General features: G+C 39.2%; 1 protein-coding gene across 1 annotated transcript in view; it reads right to left on the reverse strand.

The window, feature by feature from the left end:
* Positions 1 to 230: 230 nt before the first annotated feature.
* The window catches only part of LOC120863260 (2'-5'-oligoadenylate synthase 1-like), a 29,758-nt gene continuing 14,300 nt past the window's right edge, over positions 231 to 15,688 (reverse strand). The window contains exons 7-9 of the mRNA XM_040239365.1: positions 10,780 to 10,969; positions 1,415 to 1,624; positions 231 to 735 (exon numbers count right to left, since the gene is read on the reverse strand). Coding sequence (XP_040095299.1) covers positions 579 to 735; positions 1,415 to 1,624; positions 10,780 to 10,969 — 557 coding nt within the window. The 3' untranslated portion in view covers positions 231 to 578. The remainder of the gene's footprint in view (positions 736 to 1,414; positions 1,625 to 10,779; positions 10,970 to 15,688) is intronic.

Raw genomic sequence — 15,688 nt, forward strand, 5'->3', positions numbered from 1 at the left:
AATCTGCCTTCCAATACAGGAGACTTGGGTTGGATCCCTGGTCAGGGAACTAAGATACTACATGCCACAGGGCAACTAAGCCCCCAAGCCACAACTACAGAGCCTGCATGCTGCAAGAAAGATCCCTCATGCCAGCACTAAGACTGATGCAGCCAAATAAATAAAATTAAAGTATTAAAAAAGAAAAGTCAACCTGAAACTTTAATGAACTAAAACTAAAAAAGGGGAGCTATTTTACCCTTTCAGTTAATCCTCTCTCAATGGATCTGGGGATTTTATTTATTTGTTTACTGTCTACACTTGTTTTTTTTTTTTTTTTTTATGTTTTCTGGTCACAAGGCCACCAAAGCAAGTGAATCCAAAAAATGGGGGAGGGGAATTCAATTCTCTTAAAGGCTGAAGCAGATCCCTTTATCTTAAGCGATGTTTATTAAAGATTGGGTACACTAAAGTGGTGAATTAAATTTAGACAATTTTCATCACATTGCTTTTCATCCAGAGTGTTCTTGGCAATATGTTTTGAACCATTTTTATTTCTCCATAGAAATGCAAGCACAGTAAGGAGCTCCTCACCCAGTTTACCAGGCATCTGTGAAAAGCCAGGGGGGCTCAGCTCTCACTCCGCTGAAGAGAGGCTTCCCCAAGCTGAGTTTCGCCACATGGGCAACTTCATCCCAAGCATTGCAGGTGTCACACACGTTGACAGTAGGATTTACAGGGTCTAAAATGAATGGCCTAAAACAAAGCAAAACAAACCTCCCACTCTCCATTTCTAAACCAGTTGCAATTTGCCGGATGGTTGTGCTCTGTGCTTAGTCGTGTCTGACTCTTTGCAACCCCATGGACTGCAACCCACCAGGCTCTTCTGTCCATGGGATTCTCCGGGCAAGAATCCTAGAGTGGGTTGCCATGCCCTCCTCCAGGGGATCTTCCCAACTCAGGGATTGAACCCAGGTCTCCTGAGTTGCAGGTGGATTCTTTACCGTCTGAACCACCAGAGATGCCATATTTGTAGAAGAGGAGAATGCTGGAGTTAAGGATGGAATTCTGTTAAGAAAAGGAATCTCCAGGAACCATGGGAGGACCAGCCATGCCTGTTGGAATCCCACTAACCCTGACCCCTACTCATTTTCCCTTCCCAACTGAGGAAGTCTGTCCTCCCTGGATTAGGTCTTCCATTTCCACTTCACTTGTTGTCTATAACCACATTCTATTCGTTTTGCTCAAATTCCTCTTAATTCGCACTTTAGAATTAAAGTTCTGTGAGAAGCAATTAAAGGAAATGACTTTGTAGTAATCAGGACCGTCTCATTTACACTGAATCCCATTAAAGCTACTCTTTGCTCCAGACTTCCTTCCTTGATGACAAACCCATTTCCTATATCCTAAGGGGGTAGGGAAGATAAATAGTTACCTTGTGCGCTTCTGGTTAACTTTTACAAAAATGGGGAACTTGCGATGATAGTGTCTGTGCCAAACCACGTCGATATCTGCATATTGAACCAGAAGTTTGAGGACTGCCCTCATTCCCTGCACCAGGCTGAAGGACAGGGGCTTCTCCGCCCGTTCCCAGATATATATGGTGAGGAGCTCCACCGTGTAAGAGGAGGGAAGTCTCCGAAATCTAGACACAGAATGAACCCAGAAAGTGAAGACAAGTTTATTCAGTTATCAGAAAAATCCCAGCTCTAAAGGCAATTAACAGAGGAAGAAATTTCATTCTCAATCTTACTACTTAGCAAATAATAACAATATTCCCATCAATCTGATTGGCGAAAAGCAGGAATTATAATATCCAACATTGGTGGGTTTGTGAGGATATGAACACTCTATAGGTGAGACTCTAAATTAATAAAGTATTTTTTGGAGTCAATTCTATTAAAATTTGACTTGTTCCATCCTATTGACCTAGCATTTTTCACTTCGATGAATTCACTCTGTAGAAACATCTACAAGTACTCAAAGACAGATATAAATAAAAGTATGTTTTTTATTTTATTGTTTGAAATAGTAAATATTGGAATGTTCATCAGTAGGGAACTAACTAGATGATTTTATGGTACATGTCCTACTGCACTGTCCAAGATGGCAGCCCCCAGCCATATGTGAATATGAGCATTGTTAGGACCAAACTGAAGCCAGGACAGGCTCTAAGGGGCAGGCTAGGCCTGAGGTTTAGTCTCTAGGAAAGCTGAGGCACTGGGAACTCCCTCAGGCAGTGTAGGTCAACCAATCAAAAAAATCCCCATAGCCCCCCGCCCGCGCCAGACCTGAGCCAATCCAGATAGGGATGCGAGGTTAAAAGTCCCGTGCGCACGTACGGTTTAACCAATCAGCTATGCTGTTGCAGGAACAAAGAACCGTCTGTATAAAAGTAGATGTGATTCAGAACTCGGGGCTCTCATCAAGACTCCACTGGGCTGGATGAGACTTGAGCCCTAGCTAGCAATAAACCCCTTCATGCTTTTGCATTGCTATGGACGTCTTATTCTCTCAGTTTGGGGGACTCGGACTCTGGGCATAACATTTGGGGTCTCGTCTGGGATCCCTTTAACTGGGAAGAATAACACTCTTCCTCACTAGGAGGAGAGATATCTGAACACCGGTGTTAGTTCTGGTTAAGACCAGCGTAACGCCGAGGCCCAGCATTGTGCTGGGGAGGCGGCTGGCTCTGTGGACGCCTTGTTGGTAAGATTACCTCGAAGAAAAGAAAGTTTCAGGGGGGCCCAGGAAGACCTAGTGCTGTGTTCTCGGCCGATGTGTATTTGTTATCTGTTTGTTGTGTCTATGTGAGTGCCGGCATTGCCTCTGCTCTTTGTGTGTTCATTTTGTCTCCTGCGTTCTTCTCTGTAATCATGGGGCAAGCGACTTCTACTCCTTTGTCCCTTATGACTGACTATTTTTCGATTTCAAATCTAGGGCGCAAAATCTATCGTTATTGGTGAAAAAGCCAAGACTGACATCCTGACCACTCGGGGTACTCAGGGGCCAGCTTGCCTGCCAATGGACCAGACCCAGTGGCCGCAACCGGGACCCTTTTGTCCCTGGTCTCCTCCTGACGCGGACAACTGGCCAGAGTGCCCCGACTGGTAAGGAACAAGAGACTTTATTGACCTCTCTCCCCTCCTCTCTCTCTTTCCTCTCCTTAACCCTTCCTATCCTTCCCTGTTTTTCTAGTCCCTCCCCCGATCCTGGACGCAGGAATCTGGTCGAAGGGCCCTCAGCCTGAGCTGAGGATTGGAGACTGATCACCTCATTTTGGCAGAGAACTCGAATCCTGGTTCTGATTTCTGGTAGGGCCGAGTTCCAGTCCTCCCTTCTCTGGAGGCCCAGGGAAAAGTCCCGTAATGCCTGGGTATCTGTAGGTGGCAGGAGACATTTGTAAGGCCACTCCTTTTGTCCCCCTCTCCTGCCTCCTCCCCCTTCTTCTTTCAACCTGGCTTCCTTTCCTCCCTTGAAATCTTTGATGTTAGTACTTAGATCTGAAGTTCTGTGTCTCTGTAGGAGGTTTCCTGAGAGACTATATTTTTGTATTTAAGAGCTTCCGTGATGGAGCCGAGGTTAAAGCGTCTGCCTACAATAGTCTGCCTACAATATGGGAGACCTGGGTTCCATCTCTGGGTCGAGAAGATCCCCTGGAGAAGGAAATGTTGCTTTGTCTGGCCACCATGTGGTTTAGACTGCCGTCGTTTTGTTAGAACTTGATTTTCTTTCCCTGTGCCTTGAGACCAGGGCTCTCAGGAACACTTATCTAGACCATCTCTAACTCCTGACACTGAGGAAAAACAGAAAAAAAAAAAAGACTTAAAGCTAGATCTTGCACTGTGTCTGTCTAAATATGTCTTGGTAATATTTTTGTAGTTAATATGTATATGAGCTCTATTTATTTGGCTTAAAAAAATAAAAAAAGGATAAGCACTTACAAATCAAGTAATTCTAAATTAAACAATAAATTCCAGGTTCATGTGAACTCGGAAATATTCAATGTTAAATACCTGATATTAATGTTTGTTAACCTATCTAATATAGACATGTCTTAAAATAATTAATGTTAAGTAGAATATTTTCATTGTGCCTAGGATTAATATAAGTTAAATATTATATCTGTTATAAGTTTATCAACAAGGAAATTACCTCAAGTGAAGAAACTTCTAAAAATGTAAATGAGATATGAGCTTTTATATCTCTAGCTAACTTTGGGGTGCTTCAGAGGGCCCCTGGAACATCCCAAGGAGAGATATTAAACTGTGTTTATTTGGTTGGTTAAATTACATGGAAAAGATTATCAAATGAGTAATAATAAATCTGCTCATGTTATCATATATGGTAAATTAACTAGATATCCTAGAAATTATATGGAGTTTTTAACATTCTGATATGTCCTGGTATTTTAATGAAAAACCTGATGACTTCACAAAAAGTTAGCAAAAGGACTGAATGAACCAGTGAATATGCTTATAACTTTTATGGTTTCTATCTGAAAAATTATGGGTTTGAATCTTATGTTTTCAGAAAGTAGGGAAAATCTTCCTCTCAAACTAATTATGACAATACTTTGGTAAAATTAAACGTTATAAACAAAACAATTATATTTTCTGACTCCTCTAAAAATTGGAAGTTCTTAGGTTTCCAGTAAGTTCATCAAATGAGTTAGGAAGGTTATCTCATGGATACAAAAATCTCAAGAAATTTTTGAGACCTTAAAAGGGAAGAATTCCCCTAGATTTGTTAGGCAGAATCTGTGATAAGCCTTTGGTGTGAGTTTCCCAGCCCTGTTTTATTTTAAAAGTTCAGTCTGAGACTCTATAAATGTTTCAGAAAAATAAAAAGCCTATAATCAATTATGGTTATAAAAATCATCAGACCAAAATCAGTGAGAACAGACCTATTTTGCAAATAAACTAGCCTTAATTTGGTTATATTTAATAAAAATAAGAGTAACTATAAAGAAAAAAAGATATTTCAAAACGTTAAATCCCAGTTTGTTAATAGAGGTCTGCATCTAGTAAGACTCATCTCTTAGATAGTTCTTTGCTGTTATGTGATATTGATGTAAAATTTAATTGAATTCTTGAAAAACACCCTAAGCTTGTTTCTGAAGTTTATCTCATGGATGAAGATCAGATGCCTCATGACCTGCAACCATGACGGGAAAAAGTCATAATTTAAGGGACTGTCTCCAACATGGATGGAAGGACTTTTTTATCAGGAAAAACTACAGTACACCAGGATGAGAAGATGATGACATCAGAGGGAGACAGCTTCCCCAAGATGCTGGACCTGATTTGTATGATCATTTATGTTTTCTTGACTTCTTAGACCTTTACATACAAGTCAAATGCTTTTCTATCATAGGCCTGATCCTATACTAGTTTTAAAAATCAATCCAATTGTTGGGTTTGTGGCCAATTATCTGTGTCTAGTTCCGGGTTACCTTGGTAAATTTCTCTACTACCAGACTCTAACTGGTTGGCCCTGAGAAAATTTACTTAAAAATTATAGTCATATTCAGGTCACTATGGTATTACTAGATAGGATCCCCTCACCGGGCCAATTAATAATGCCTGCTCTGACTCTGGCTATAAATTTGAACTTTTTTCTACTACCCAAGCTCAATCAGAACAAGAAAAGTTTCCATAAAGAAGGGAAAAATCTCCCACAATTATGGGATGGATTTATATAGATAATACCAGGCTACAATAATTTAGGTTTAAAGTCTCCTCTGTTAAAAAAAAATAAATAATTAATTAAATCATACTAAAGATAATCAGTCTAGTAACACTAAAAAACTGGGCTATGTGCCTTATAGATGGTGCCAATATATAATTTCCCTAAAAGATAAAGATTCTACAGGACAAAGTCAGATGACCTGAAGATATACTGGGCTACATCTAATGGAAGTTCCTAACATAAGTCTTACTTGTGACTTTACTAATACTGCTGGCTATGTTATTTTTATTTCCCCTGTCTTACAAAATTGCTGTTTCTTACACTGTCAAATGTGTGTATTAGGCCTCTAATAAAATAATATACAGTCCCATATGAGATCGATGATGGTAACAGTGTAACTCTAGATATGGCAAGAAGCAACAAGAGGAAATATTTTCCTGGACCAAGAAGCTAATAAGACAGGTGGTCCAGAGAATTTTGGATACTGTTTTATGGCCTAATCCAGTAACAGCACATTGAGTGGCCTGTCAACAGAATCTTTGCCAAACCTGAGAATAGACATTCTCAGCACCATGGGATAAAATGGTCATGAAGTGCCCCCCCTCATAATCATGGTCAAGTTTATAAACAAAAAGGGGCTCTGCCAACTGAAGACTGACACTCGTTATCTGCATCTACAAAGATTAAATCATGGCCACTGCAACTGCTGACTTTCAACGCCCCTGAAAAGAGTTCAGGGTAAAAGTCAGGAATGAGGCACTCTGTGTTCTGGGAAAAACTGGCAGAACAGGCCATCAGATAGTTAGATCTTTTCAGGAGAAGATTTTATGAGTCCCAATTCTTGCATCTTCTCATACCTAGAGAAACACTGACGTCATTAACGGTAAAATCTGCTTTGGCTACTAAGGAAAAGTTTACAATTAAAAGTCAAAATAGAATAGCTATGGTTCAGATATCCTGGGAAATAACTAGGTGATGCTATGGGTGTACTTTCAGATTAGAGCTTGTATTGCTCCAAGCTGGGGCAGTCCTATGCCCCATTTTGACAGGAAGTTATCATAGTCATTGTTGCCTAGTTCCCTAAAATTAAAACTGAGCGGGACTCTCTGGGGCTCTGGAGTACAGATCTGCTCTGTGTTCTCCATTTCTTATCGGTAGGATATAGACTTTGTTCAGCCTCCTTGCCTTCCCTGAATTCCAACGTGTGGATTCAAACAACTGCTAATCAGGGAAGGGAGGGGATACAAAAACAGAAACAATCAAAGGTTGGTACAGCCTCCAGACAGAGTCCTGGTTCCTACTCAAAGAAATATGCATAACAATGTCTTTGAGCCCCCACCCAGGTGGGAGATGGTAACTTCAGACTGAACACAAGATTCTTGGAGCACTGCTCTGTTGCCTCACCACCAACCAATCAGAAGGGGTCACAAACCCTGTAACCCTCACCCCAAATGTTGCCTTCTGTTTCCAGGGACCAGAGATGACCATCCTATTAGGTCTTTTGTTTGGCCCTTGTCTGTTTCATCTCTGAGAGGGGCCAACTAAATTGCTGCAACTACAAGGGTAGAAGCTGGTTTCAGATGTGGAAACCCCGACTTAGATCAGGTAGAGAGACTTCTGCTCTGCTAGGCAGGCCTACGCCCATGCACAGCAGGAAGAAGTTACAGAAGAAAGAGACCTCCGCCCCAATTCCCAAAAAGTATCTTGAGTATGAAGTCTCTCAGGGGGCCTATGTGCTGTGTTAGGGGAAAAACGTTGTTTTTCTGTGAATCACTCGGGTAATCAGGGAGTCCCTGGCCAAGATAAGAAAAGGGCTAAATCAAAAAAAAGAAAAATGTCTCAAAATTAATTTGAGTCCTGGTTCCAACAGTCCCTGTGGTTAACAACGCTAATTTCCACCCTGGTGGGCCCTCTAATAGTGCTACTATTAATACTTACTTTTGGTCCATGCATAATAACTAAGCTTGTTGCCTTTGTAAAAGACCGAGTCAATACTGTCCAACTGATGGTACTGAGGCAACAGTAGTATCAGGCCCTGCCCCAAAATAAAGAGGAAGATTCCTCTATGTAGCTGAAGACAGGGGGGAATGTTAGGACCAAACCGAAGCCAGGACAGGCTCTAAGGGGCAGGCTAGGCCTGAGGTTTAGTCTCTAGGAAAGCTGAGGCACTGGGAACTCCCTCAGGCAGTGTAGCCTGACCAATCAGAAAAAAATCCCTGTAGCCCCCCCGCCCGCGCCAGACCTGAGCCAATCCGGATAGGGATGCGAGGATAAAAGTCCTGCACGCATGTACGGTTTAACCAATCAGCTATGCTGTTACAGGAACAAAGAACCGTCTGTATAAAAGTAGATGTGATTCAGAACTCGGGGCTCTCATCAAGACTCCACTGCGCTGGATGAGACTTGAGCCCTAGCTAGCAATAAACCCCTTCATGCTTTTGCATTGCTGTGGACGTCTTATTCTCTCAGTTTTGGGGACTCGGACTCTGGGCATAACAGCATTTGACATGTGGCTAGTTTAAGTATATACTATATTTTCAAGAAATATAAAGAAAGTAAAATATGTGAGTAATTTTTTCATTGATTTCATATTATAAAGATAACATTTTGAATATACTGGGTAAATATAATTACTTTCGCCTATTACTTTTTACTTTTTTAATGTGGCTACTAGAATATATCATATTCCATATGAGGCTCATATTTGAACTTCACATTCTATTTTAGACAGTGTTGTCCTGTACAAGAAGCAAGGTAGCTCACAATGTACAGATCTAAAGATACAATATAGATTAACTGAAAAAAATTTAAAACAATAAACAGCAAATACATTTTAAAAAATTAAATATACACAAAAAACAAACTTGGAGAATATGCTCTAAACACATTGTTGGTAGTTGGGGATTGAGGATGAAGAAAGAAACGTGTTTGCTTTTTTTACATTAAGTCTTTTAAATTGTAGTTTATTTATCAGTGGAAAAAATGAAAGTTGATAAACAAACTTGGGAGGAAAAGAGGAAAAAATCCAACATGAGAATTTTAGGATTTCATGGTGGTTGATATCCAAATATGTGTTTTTACTGCATTGGCATCCATTAGTCATAGAAATATCTTTTGATGATATATTGCAAAATTATGCAATTTTTTTCCTCTAATAGAATTTAGGGGAAACAGAGTAGCATTTTCCTACTATTACATTAAACGTTTGTTTTTACCTCAATGAAGGAAATAGAAAAACTAAAAGTAGACAAAATCTCTTGTCCTGGTAATGAATAGTGAATCATTTCAGTGATTTCAGATGATCAGTAGCTCAGTTCCTGTGATTTTTCCCTCAGGGGTTGTCAACAATGAACAAGATTTAAAATCCATTTCTACTGATGCTCCCAAATGCCCAAAGTAAATCATGGTTGAAAGTTACTCAAGCAGGAGATGTTCGTTACATTTTATGAAAGAAAATATAGTGGGGGTGGGGGGAGACTTAATAAGCACTGAACTATCTTACTTCACATTTTTATACCATTATTAACATATATTTATATAGCTCTGATATGTGTTCATATTATTTTGTATCCTGTTTTAGTCATTTGAAATTGTTTCATGTAAATGTTTCCATGTTTCCCAAACTTTTCTTGAATAGTAGTTCATCAAAATTATATGACAAATTTACTTGCACTTCAGGGGAATTTTCCTTCCCAATTTTCACTATCTTTAGTGGCACTATTCTGAGTATGCTTATACAAATTACTTTTTTTATGTGATTTATTTTCTGTAAGGGTAGTTCATTTAAGCATTTCTGATCTCTCTTTTTAAAATCTTTATTTTGTATAAACTTTTTAAATGATATTTTAATACAAATGGCCTCAATTCTTCTTTTAAAAACCAAATAATAAATATTTTTCTTTTTACTTCTGACTTTTTTCCTTTTTTTATTTTTAACTCAGAGGGGAATTAAGCTGACAAATGGTTCAAATATTTTAAAATCCTTAACACATAATAAATACTTAATACACATTGCCAGATTACTTTCCCAAAATAGAAAACCAATTATCGTATTGGAACATATGTGGTCCAAATTCCCCACAATACCACCTTTTTTAAGCCTTAGAATGATTTTTCTGCTTCACTAATAGATAAGTTTCTTCTTGCTTTCCACTACCAAAAATAAATCTGTTAGATTTCAAAACCAGGCTTGTCATCTGACCAAGAATCTCCTCAAGGTATGAAGGTTTATTTCTTTTTTCTGTTTTCACTAGTTTTTTCTATTTTCACTAGTAAATTTTTACTCAACCAAAAGAGAAAAAAAATATAGGATGGTTAGAGATGCATAGAGATAGGCAGTAACCACACAGGAGTAACGTCTGTTTTAACAAACCGCCTAATGTCATCATCAATATTAAACAGAGAAACATACAAGAGTAAACAGAGCGTGTGATTCAGATGAACAAATCAAGACTGTTAACAACTTCATATAAAGATGAAGATTTATTCCATGTAGAAAATGGCCGTATATAAATATGTTATAATAAACCCGCTGTCTCTGCTATTACTGCCAAATGGAGAATTCATACAACTATACTCTAGCTGTTTTTCAAAAGTTTATCTTAAAGTACTTAAAACCAGTATCTGAGTCTCCCTCACATCCCTTTACTGTACATTAGAGTCTGTTGCTACCGAAGTGAGGGAAAAAGACTACAACAGCCATATCATTAGCTTTGGAGGCGGCCCGTCTCCACAGAGGACGCCTCTGCTCTGTTAGAATCGGTTACAGGGGAAGGCACCCCAAGGGTGAACACTGAAGGACGCGTGCGGATCATGCTAACAGTTTCCCTGTTCCTTTCCTGTGCCTTCCTTCCTTGCAGAAACCCATTTGCTTATGCCACTGAATATTTTGGTTTCTACCAAATCGTTATGTTATACCCGGAATAATAGAAGACAGATGTTCCATATTTTATAACAACCTTCATTCTCTCTCTCTCCTTTCTCTCTGTCTCTTTCCCTCTCTACACGTACTCGCTCTGCCTACCAAAGAAAGACGTGGGACCTGAAAGAGCAGAGCAAAGGAACGTGAAAATCGAAAGGCTCACGGGTACCCGTGTGCTGGTTACATACTTGTTCTCTTCGGTGGGGCTGGCAAATGATGTCTTGAGCCAATGTATCATTAAACGAATGAGCTCCTTCACCCTTACGACAGAGGCCTTGACGAAATCCACTTGGTATTGTAGGAGGGCCAAGGCACACAGCTGGGCCTCGTCACCGTCCTTACAGAGGTATAGCTTGCGGTAAAGGTGAAGTTTTAAATCTGTTAACACCAGGGAACAAAGACAACTGTGAGACTTTCTCCCTCCTTTCCTCTCCTGGTTTCCCGCGGTACCAACGAGCTATGTTACTCTGATTAGTTAGAACTTCAGCATTTGGAACAAAACCATTTCTGTATTTAGGAGAGTTATCACAGTTTACCCAAGTGAGCCAAAGAGAAAACTCTGACATTATGGTGCCAGAGCAGTTCAAACGGAGCAAATGCTAGTGCAGGAAAATCTTTGTCATCTGAGGAGGGAATTTTTCTATCAGCAGAGGAAGTTTATTTCTCAGAAGCAAATTTCATTACCGTTTGCAAATATCATCCAGCATATAAACTAAATACCATTATGCTCTGTGCACAAGAACCTATACAATCTCTTCTGTTTAATTATCTAAGTGATTATTATCTGTATATATATTTTCAGAAGAGAGTCTATTACCTGGACACTTGAAGGAATTGATTATATTTACAAAAATAGAGATGGCTTTAAAAGATGCCTTTCGGTCACATTGAAAAGAATCAATGGCAGTTAGCACTACATTAATGAGGGAGGAAGACGAGGTTAAATAGCAAGCATGACCAAATAAACATCTATATCTTATTACTACTCATAAAACATCATAAAATCTCACAAAACATCATTAAGTCAGGTTGTGCTTATTCTAACTGTATGATATATAAATGTGCAGTATCTTTTATCATAATCTACTTAAATTTTCCCAATTAGATACAATTAGCAGTTCTAATATGAATCTATTTTATATACCTGTCCTGCCCAATTAAATTGTCACACAATGACACACTTGTTAATCATGGCAAATTTAGATTCTGCAATACACAGTATTAAATTAATTGGCAAGTAACTATTTTACTTGTAAAATACATTAAAATACTTTAAAAAAAAAAAAAGCTTTATGCCTTTATCTGGATTTCTAATTTTAAGAGTATCTGTACAGTCCTTTTATACTGGTCCAGTTGTTTAGGCCCAAATCAGAGACAGAATAGTAGGCTGATTATCAACAGAACTGAGAGTAAAATCAAATTCCTATAATAAATATAGATGAACAAATGAAGCTGTTTATGGCACATATTCTTGCAAATGCTGTTAGAGCAAATATAGTCTAGTCCTAAACTCACAAGGCAACAGTCATTACAACTATTAAAATACCCTTTCAATTTTACTGATGGTCTAACTTTTTTTAGCAAACAGACTTAGATAAAAACTCAGGTTTATGATGATAAGAGATAGAGAAGCAATATTTTAACTTAAATTTTGGTATACAATAGGCATATCAGATATTTGATGACTTTTTCCTATTATCTGATAAGATGTCTTGGCTGACCCAGAGATTATCTACTCAAACCCCGCTCTGTATCAACATTTCCCCTACTTCAAGATTCTTCAGGAACCTAAGCTGGTGGTCTCTAACTTAAATTATTTTTGAGGCTTGTAACTGTCTGCTTCTACTCTGTTGTGACTTAGATGAGTTTATTTTATCACCATCATCTTTTGTGAAACAGTCATATTTTTGGGTCCCTTGCCATTAGTCAAGTAAGTATTCTAAGCACTTTACATTTATTAACATATTTACTCTTTAACAACCGTTGATAGAGGAACTATTATTATCTCCCATTTACAAATAAGGAAATAGGGTTGGAGAAATTAAGTTTCCCAAAGTCACACAGCTAGGAAGTCAAGCCATCTATTGCCATCTTACTAGCCTATGTCACAGGTTAGATCTGTGCCCAAATGCTTTCTAATCAGTGGCTAATGCCATACTTCTCAGACTTTAATGAGTACAAGAGTCGCTTGGAGACCCTTTGCAATGCAGTCTCCAACTTAGTAGGTCTAGGGTGGTGCCCAAGATTCTGTATGTCTAACAAGTTCTTAAGTGATGCTGTTATTGCTGATCTGAGAATCCTATCTGGAGGAGAAATACTGTCACCCACACCCTTATCAAACCTCATGGCTTTGGGCTTCATTGTGGCAGAAGAGGCAAACTATTAATTGTCTAACACAGATGTGAGATGTGCAGGGAATAATATTAAGGTGCTTATGAGGATTTGACATGATCATCTGAGTCTTGCTCTGACAATTACTGGCAACATTTAGCTGCCCATTAAAATTCCCTGGAATCCTAGGACTTCTCTGAATTGCTCATCTCCTGTCAAACCCATTCCCTATCATCAGTGGAGAGAAGCAGGGTTACATAATAATTTCAGTCTTTTAAAAATTCATTTCACACAAGTGTGCTCAAGAACTCAGGGGAATAAGAAGCCAGAGTAAAAATATACTTATGCCCCACTGGGAGACATTCTAGCTTCAGAGCTACTGATATAAACTCAGATTCTCAAGACGACCCAAGAGATGGCTAACAACTGTGCTTTTGAAGTCTGCACACAAGGAAAAAAAAAAAAACATTTTACACAAACACGAGAACTTCATGGGCCTATGGTGAGACCTAAGGAGAAGGAAGTATCTTTTCTTAATAAATATTCATTGAACTAAACACAATTGCATGCTATGTGATTTGAAATTAAATCTCATATTTTAATTCTTACAACTGTCCTGAGGTAACTTTCTTATCTCAGTTTATAGATGAAAAGCAAGGCTTCAAAGTTTCTTCAGAGTGACTTACCTAAGTTCACATAGATAATATGAAACAGTTGAGATTTCACTTCAAGACCAGTATGTACCATCTATTATATAACTTTGATGTCATGTCAGTCTACACAGAGCCTACACAATGAGAGAGACCTGGATTTTCATCCTAGTTCTTACATTTACTAACTATATAAATGTGGGCAAGGCTCAGTTTTTAAATATTCAAACTGGGAAAATAGCTTATTTTCAGGTTTCTTGTGTAGGTTCATTTATCAGATTAATCTTATGGCAATGAGAATTATATATGTCATGTAATAGGTGTGGGATAAATCACATTTTTAAAATATCATAGGTTCAGGAAGAGTATCATAGGGTTACTAAAAACTCAGGTTGGGCTGAGTTCACACCGTCCTTCCTAGTAGCCCTTCTTATCTCAGATTTCTCCTTATCTCTGCCCAATGTAGATGATATTATAATAAAATGACCTATTTGTGTGTCTCCAGACTGTAAGGCCCTCCAGACTATAAAGTCAACTATGTCTTATTCATATTTGTGCCCCCAGGCATAACACAGTTCCTAGAACATGGTAGGCATGCGGAACATACGTATTGACAAATTATAGCACAACAGAATTTTAATATGAGCAGCACATTGTCCAACAGTGCTGATATGTAAAGAACCAGATTAAGAAAGTCAACATATTCCACTGGAGTCTGGCTGAGACAAGGTAGGATCAATGCTATGCTCATTCATTCCCTTTTCCAATACATATTTATTGAATAATAAAGTTCTGGGCACAAATGTGGGCTCCCTGGTGGCTCAGTTGGTAAAGAATCCACCTGCAATGCAGAAGACCCCGGTTCGATTCCTGGGTCGGGAAGATCCGCTGGACAAGGAATAGACTACCCACTCCAGTTTCTTGGGCTTTCCTTGTGGCTCAGCTGGTAAAGAATCCTCCTGCAATGCAGGAGACCTGGGTTTGATCCCTGGGTTAGGAAGACCCCCTGGAGAAGGGAAAGGCTACCCACTCCAGTATTCTGGCCTGAAGAATTCCATGGACTATACAGTCCAAACAGTTCAAAGGGTCTCAAATAGTCAGACACAACTGAGTGACTTTCACTTTCACTTCAGGCGCAAATGCAAACGTTATCCTCAAAGATCTCCGAATGCAATGTACAACGGCAATATAAGGGGATCATGTTCCAGCAGCAAACCATGGGGGATTCCATGGGAATGCAGAAGAGGCAGGTCCAGAAAGGACTGATGAGGGAAGGAAGTTCACCAGAGGTGCACCAGGTCTTGGAAGGCTAAGGAGAAACTTTCAAGGCTGAGTGTAGGATGGGACAAGAAACGTTTATCAGGAGACACATAGTACAAAGACACAGAGAGAGGAAGGAAATATTTAAGGATTAGTGGCTCATGAACCTCTCCTCTACCAAATGTGAGCCCCAAAAGAGCAAAAATATTGAGCTCCTAAGGAATTCATTGTTAAGTATTTAATGGTACGTGGTAGGTATTCCAGAAATGATGGTTGAATGGAGTATATGAATCAATAGATCAATGAACATACTTGATACCTTCTGCTAAGCCAGAGCAGGGCTCACAAATTGCTATGGCCTTTTCCATTCTGCATTTTGCCCTGCAGAGAAGATACCAATGTTTCAGTCAAACAGACGCTTACATTCAAGCTCCAAGTTTTCTAGAGGGTACATTTACTTCTATATAAATCCCTTAGTTATCTGAGACTCTGATTGGGCTACTAAAACAAAGATACCACAGACTGGGTGGCTTAAACAACAGAAATAATTTATTTTCTCAGTTTTGGAGACTGAGAAGTCCATGATCACGGTGTTGGAAAATTTGGTTCCTGGTGAGAGCCTTCTTCCTGGCTTACGTTGGAGGTGAAGGCTGACTTCCCACTCCGTGTTCATGTGGTTGAGAGGGGAAGTTCCAGTGTCTTCTCTAACAAGAGGCATGAATCCCATCATTGGGGCCTCACCCCCATGATGTCATCTAAACCGAATTGTTGATACCTCTCAGAGGCCTCACCTCTTAAGACGATCACATTTGGGGGTAGGGCTTCAAAGTGTGAATTTTGGGGAACACAAACAGCC

This window comes from Oryx dammah, unplaced genomic scaffold (assembly GCF_014754425.2).
Source record: "Oryx dammah isolate SB20612 unplaced genomic scaffold, SCBI_Odam_1.1 HiC_scaffold_5, whole genome shotgun sequence".
In the NCBI taxonomy this organism is placed as follows: domain Eukaryota; kingdom Metazoa; phylum Chordata; class Mammalia; order Artiodactyla; family Bovidae; genus Oryx; species Oryx dammah.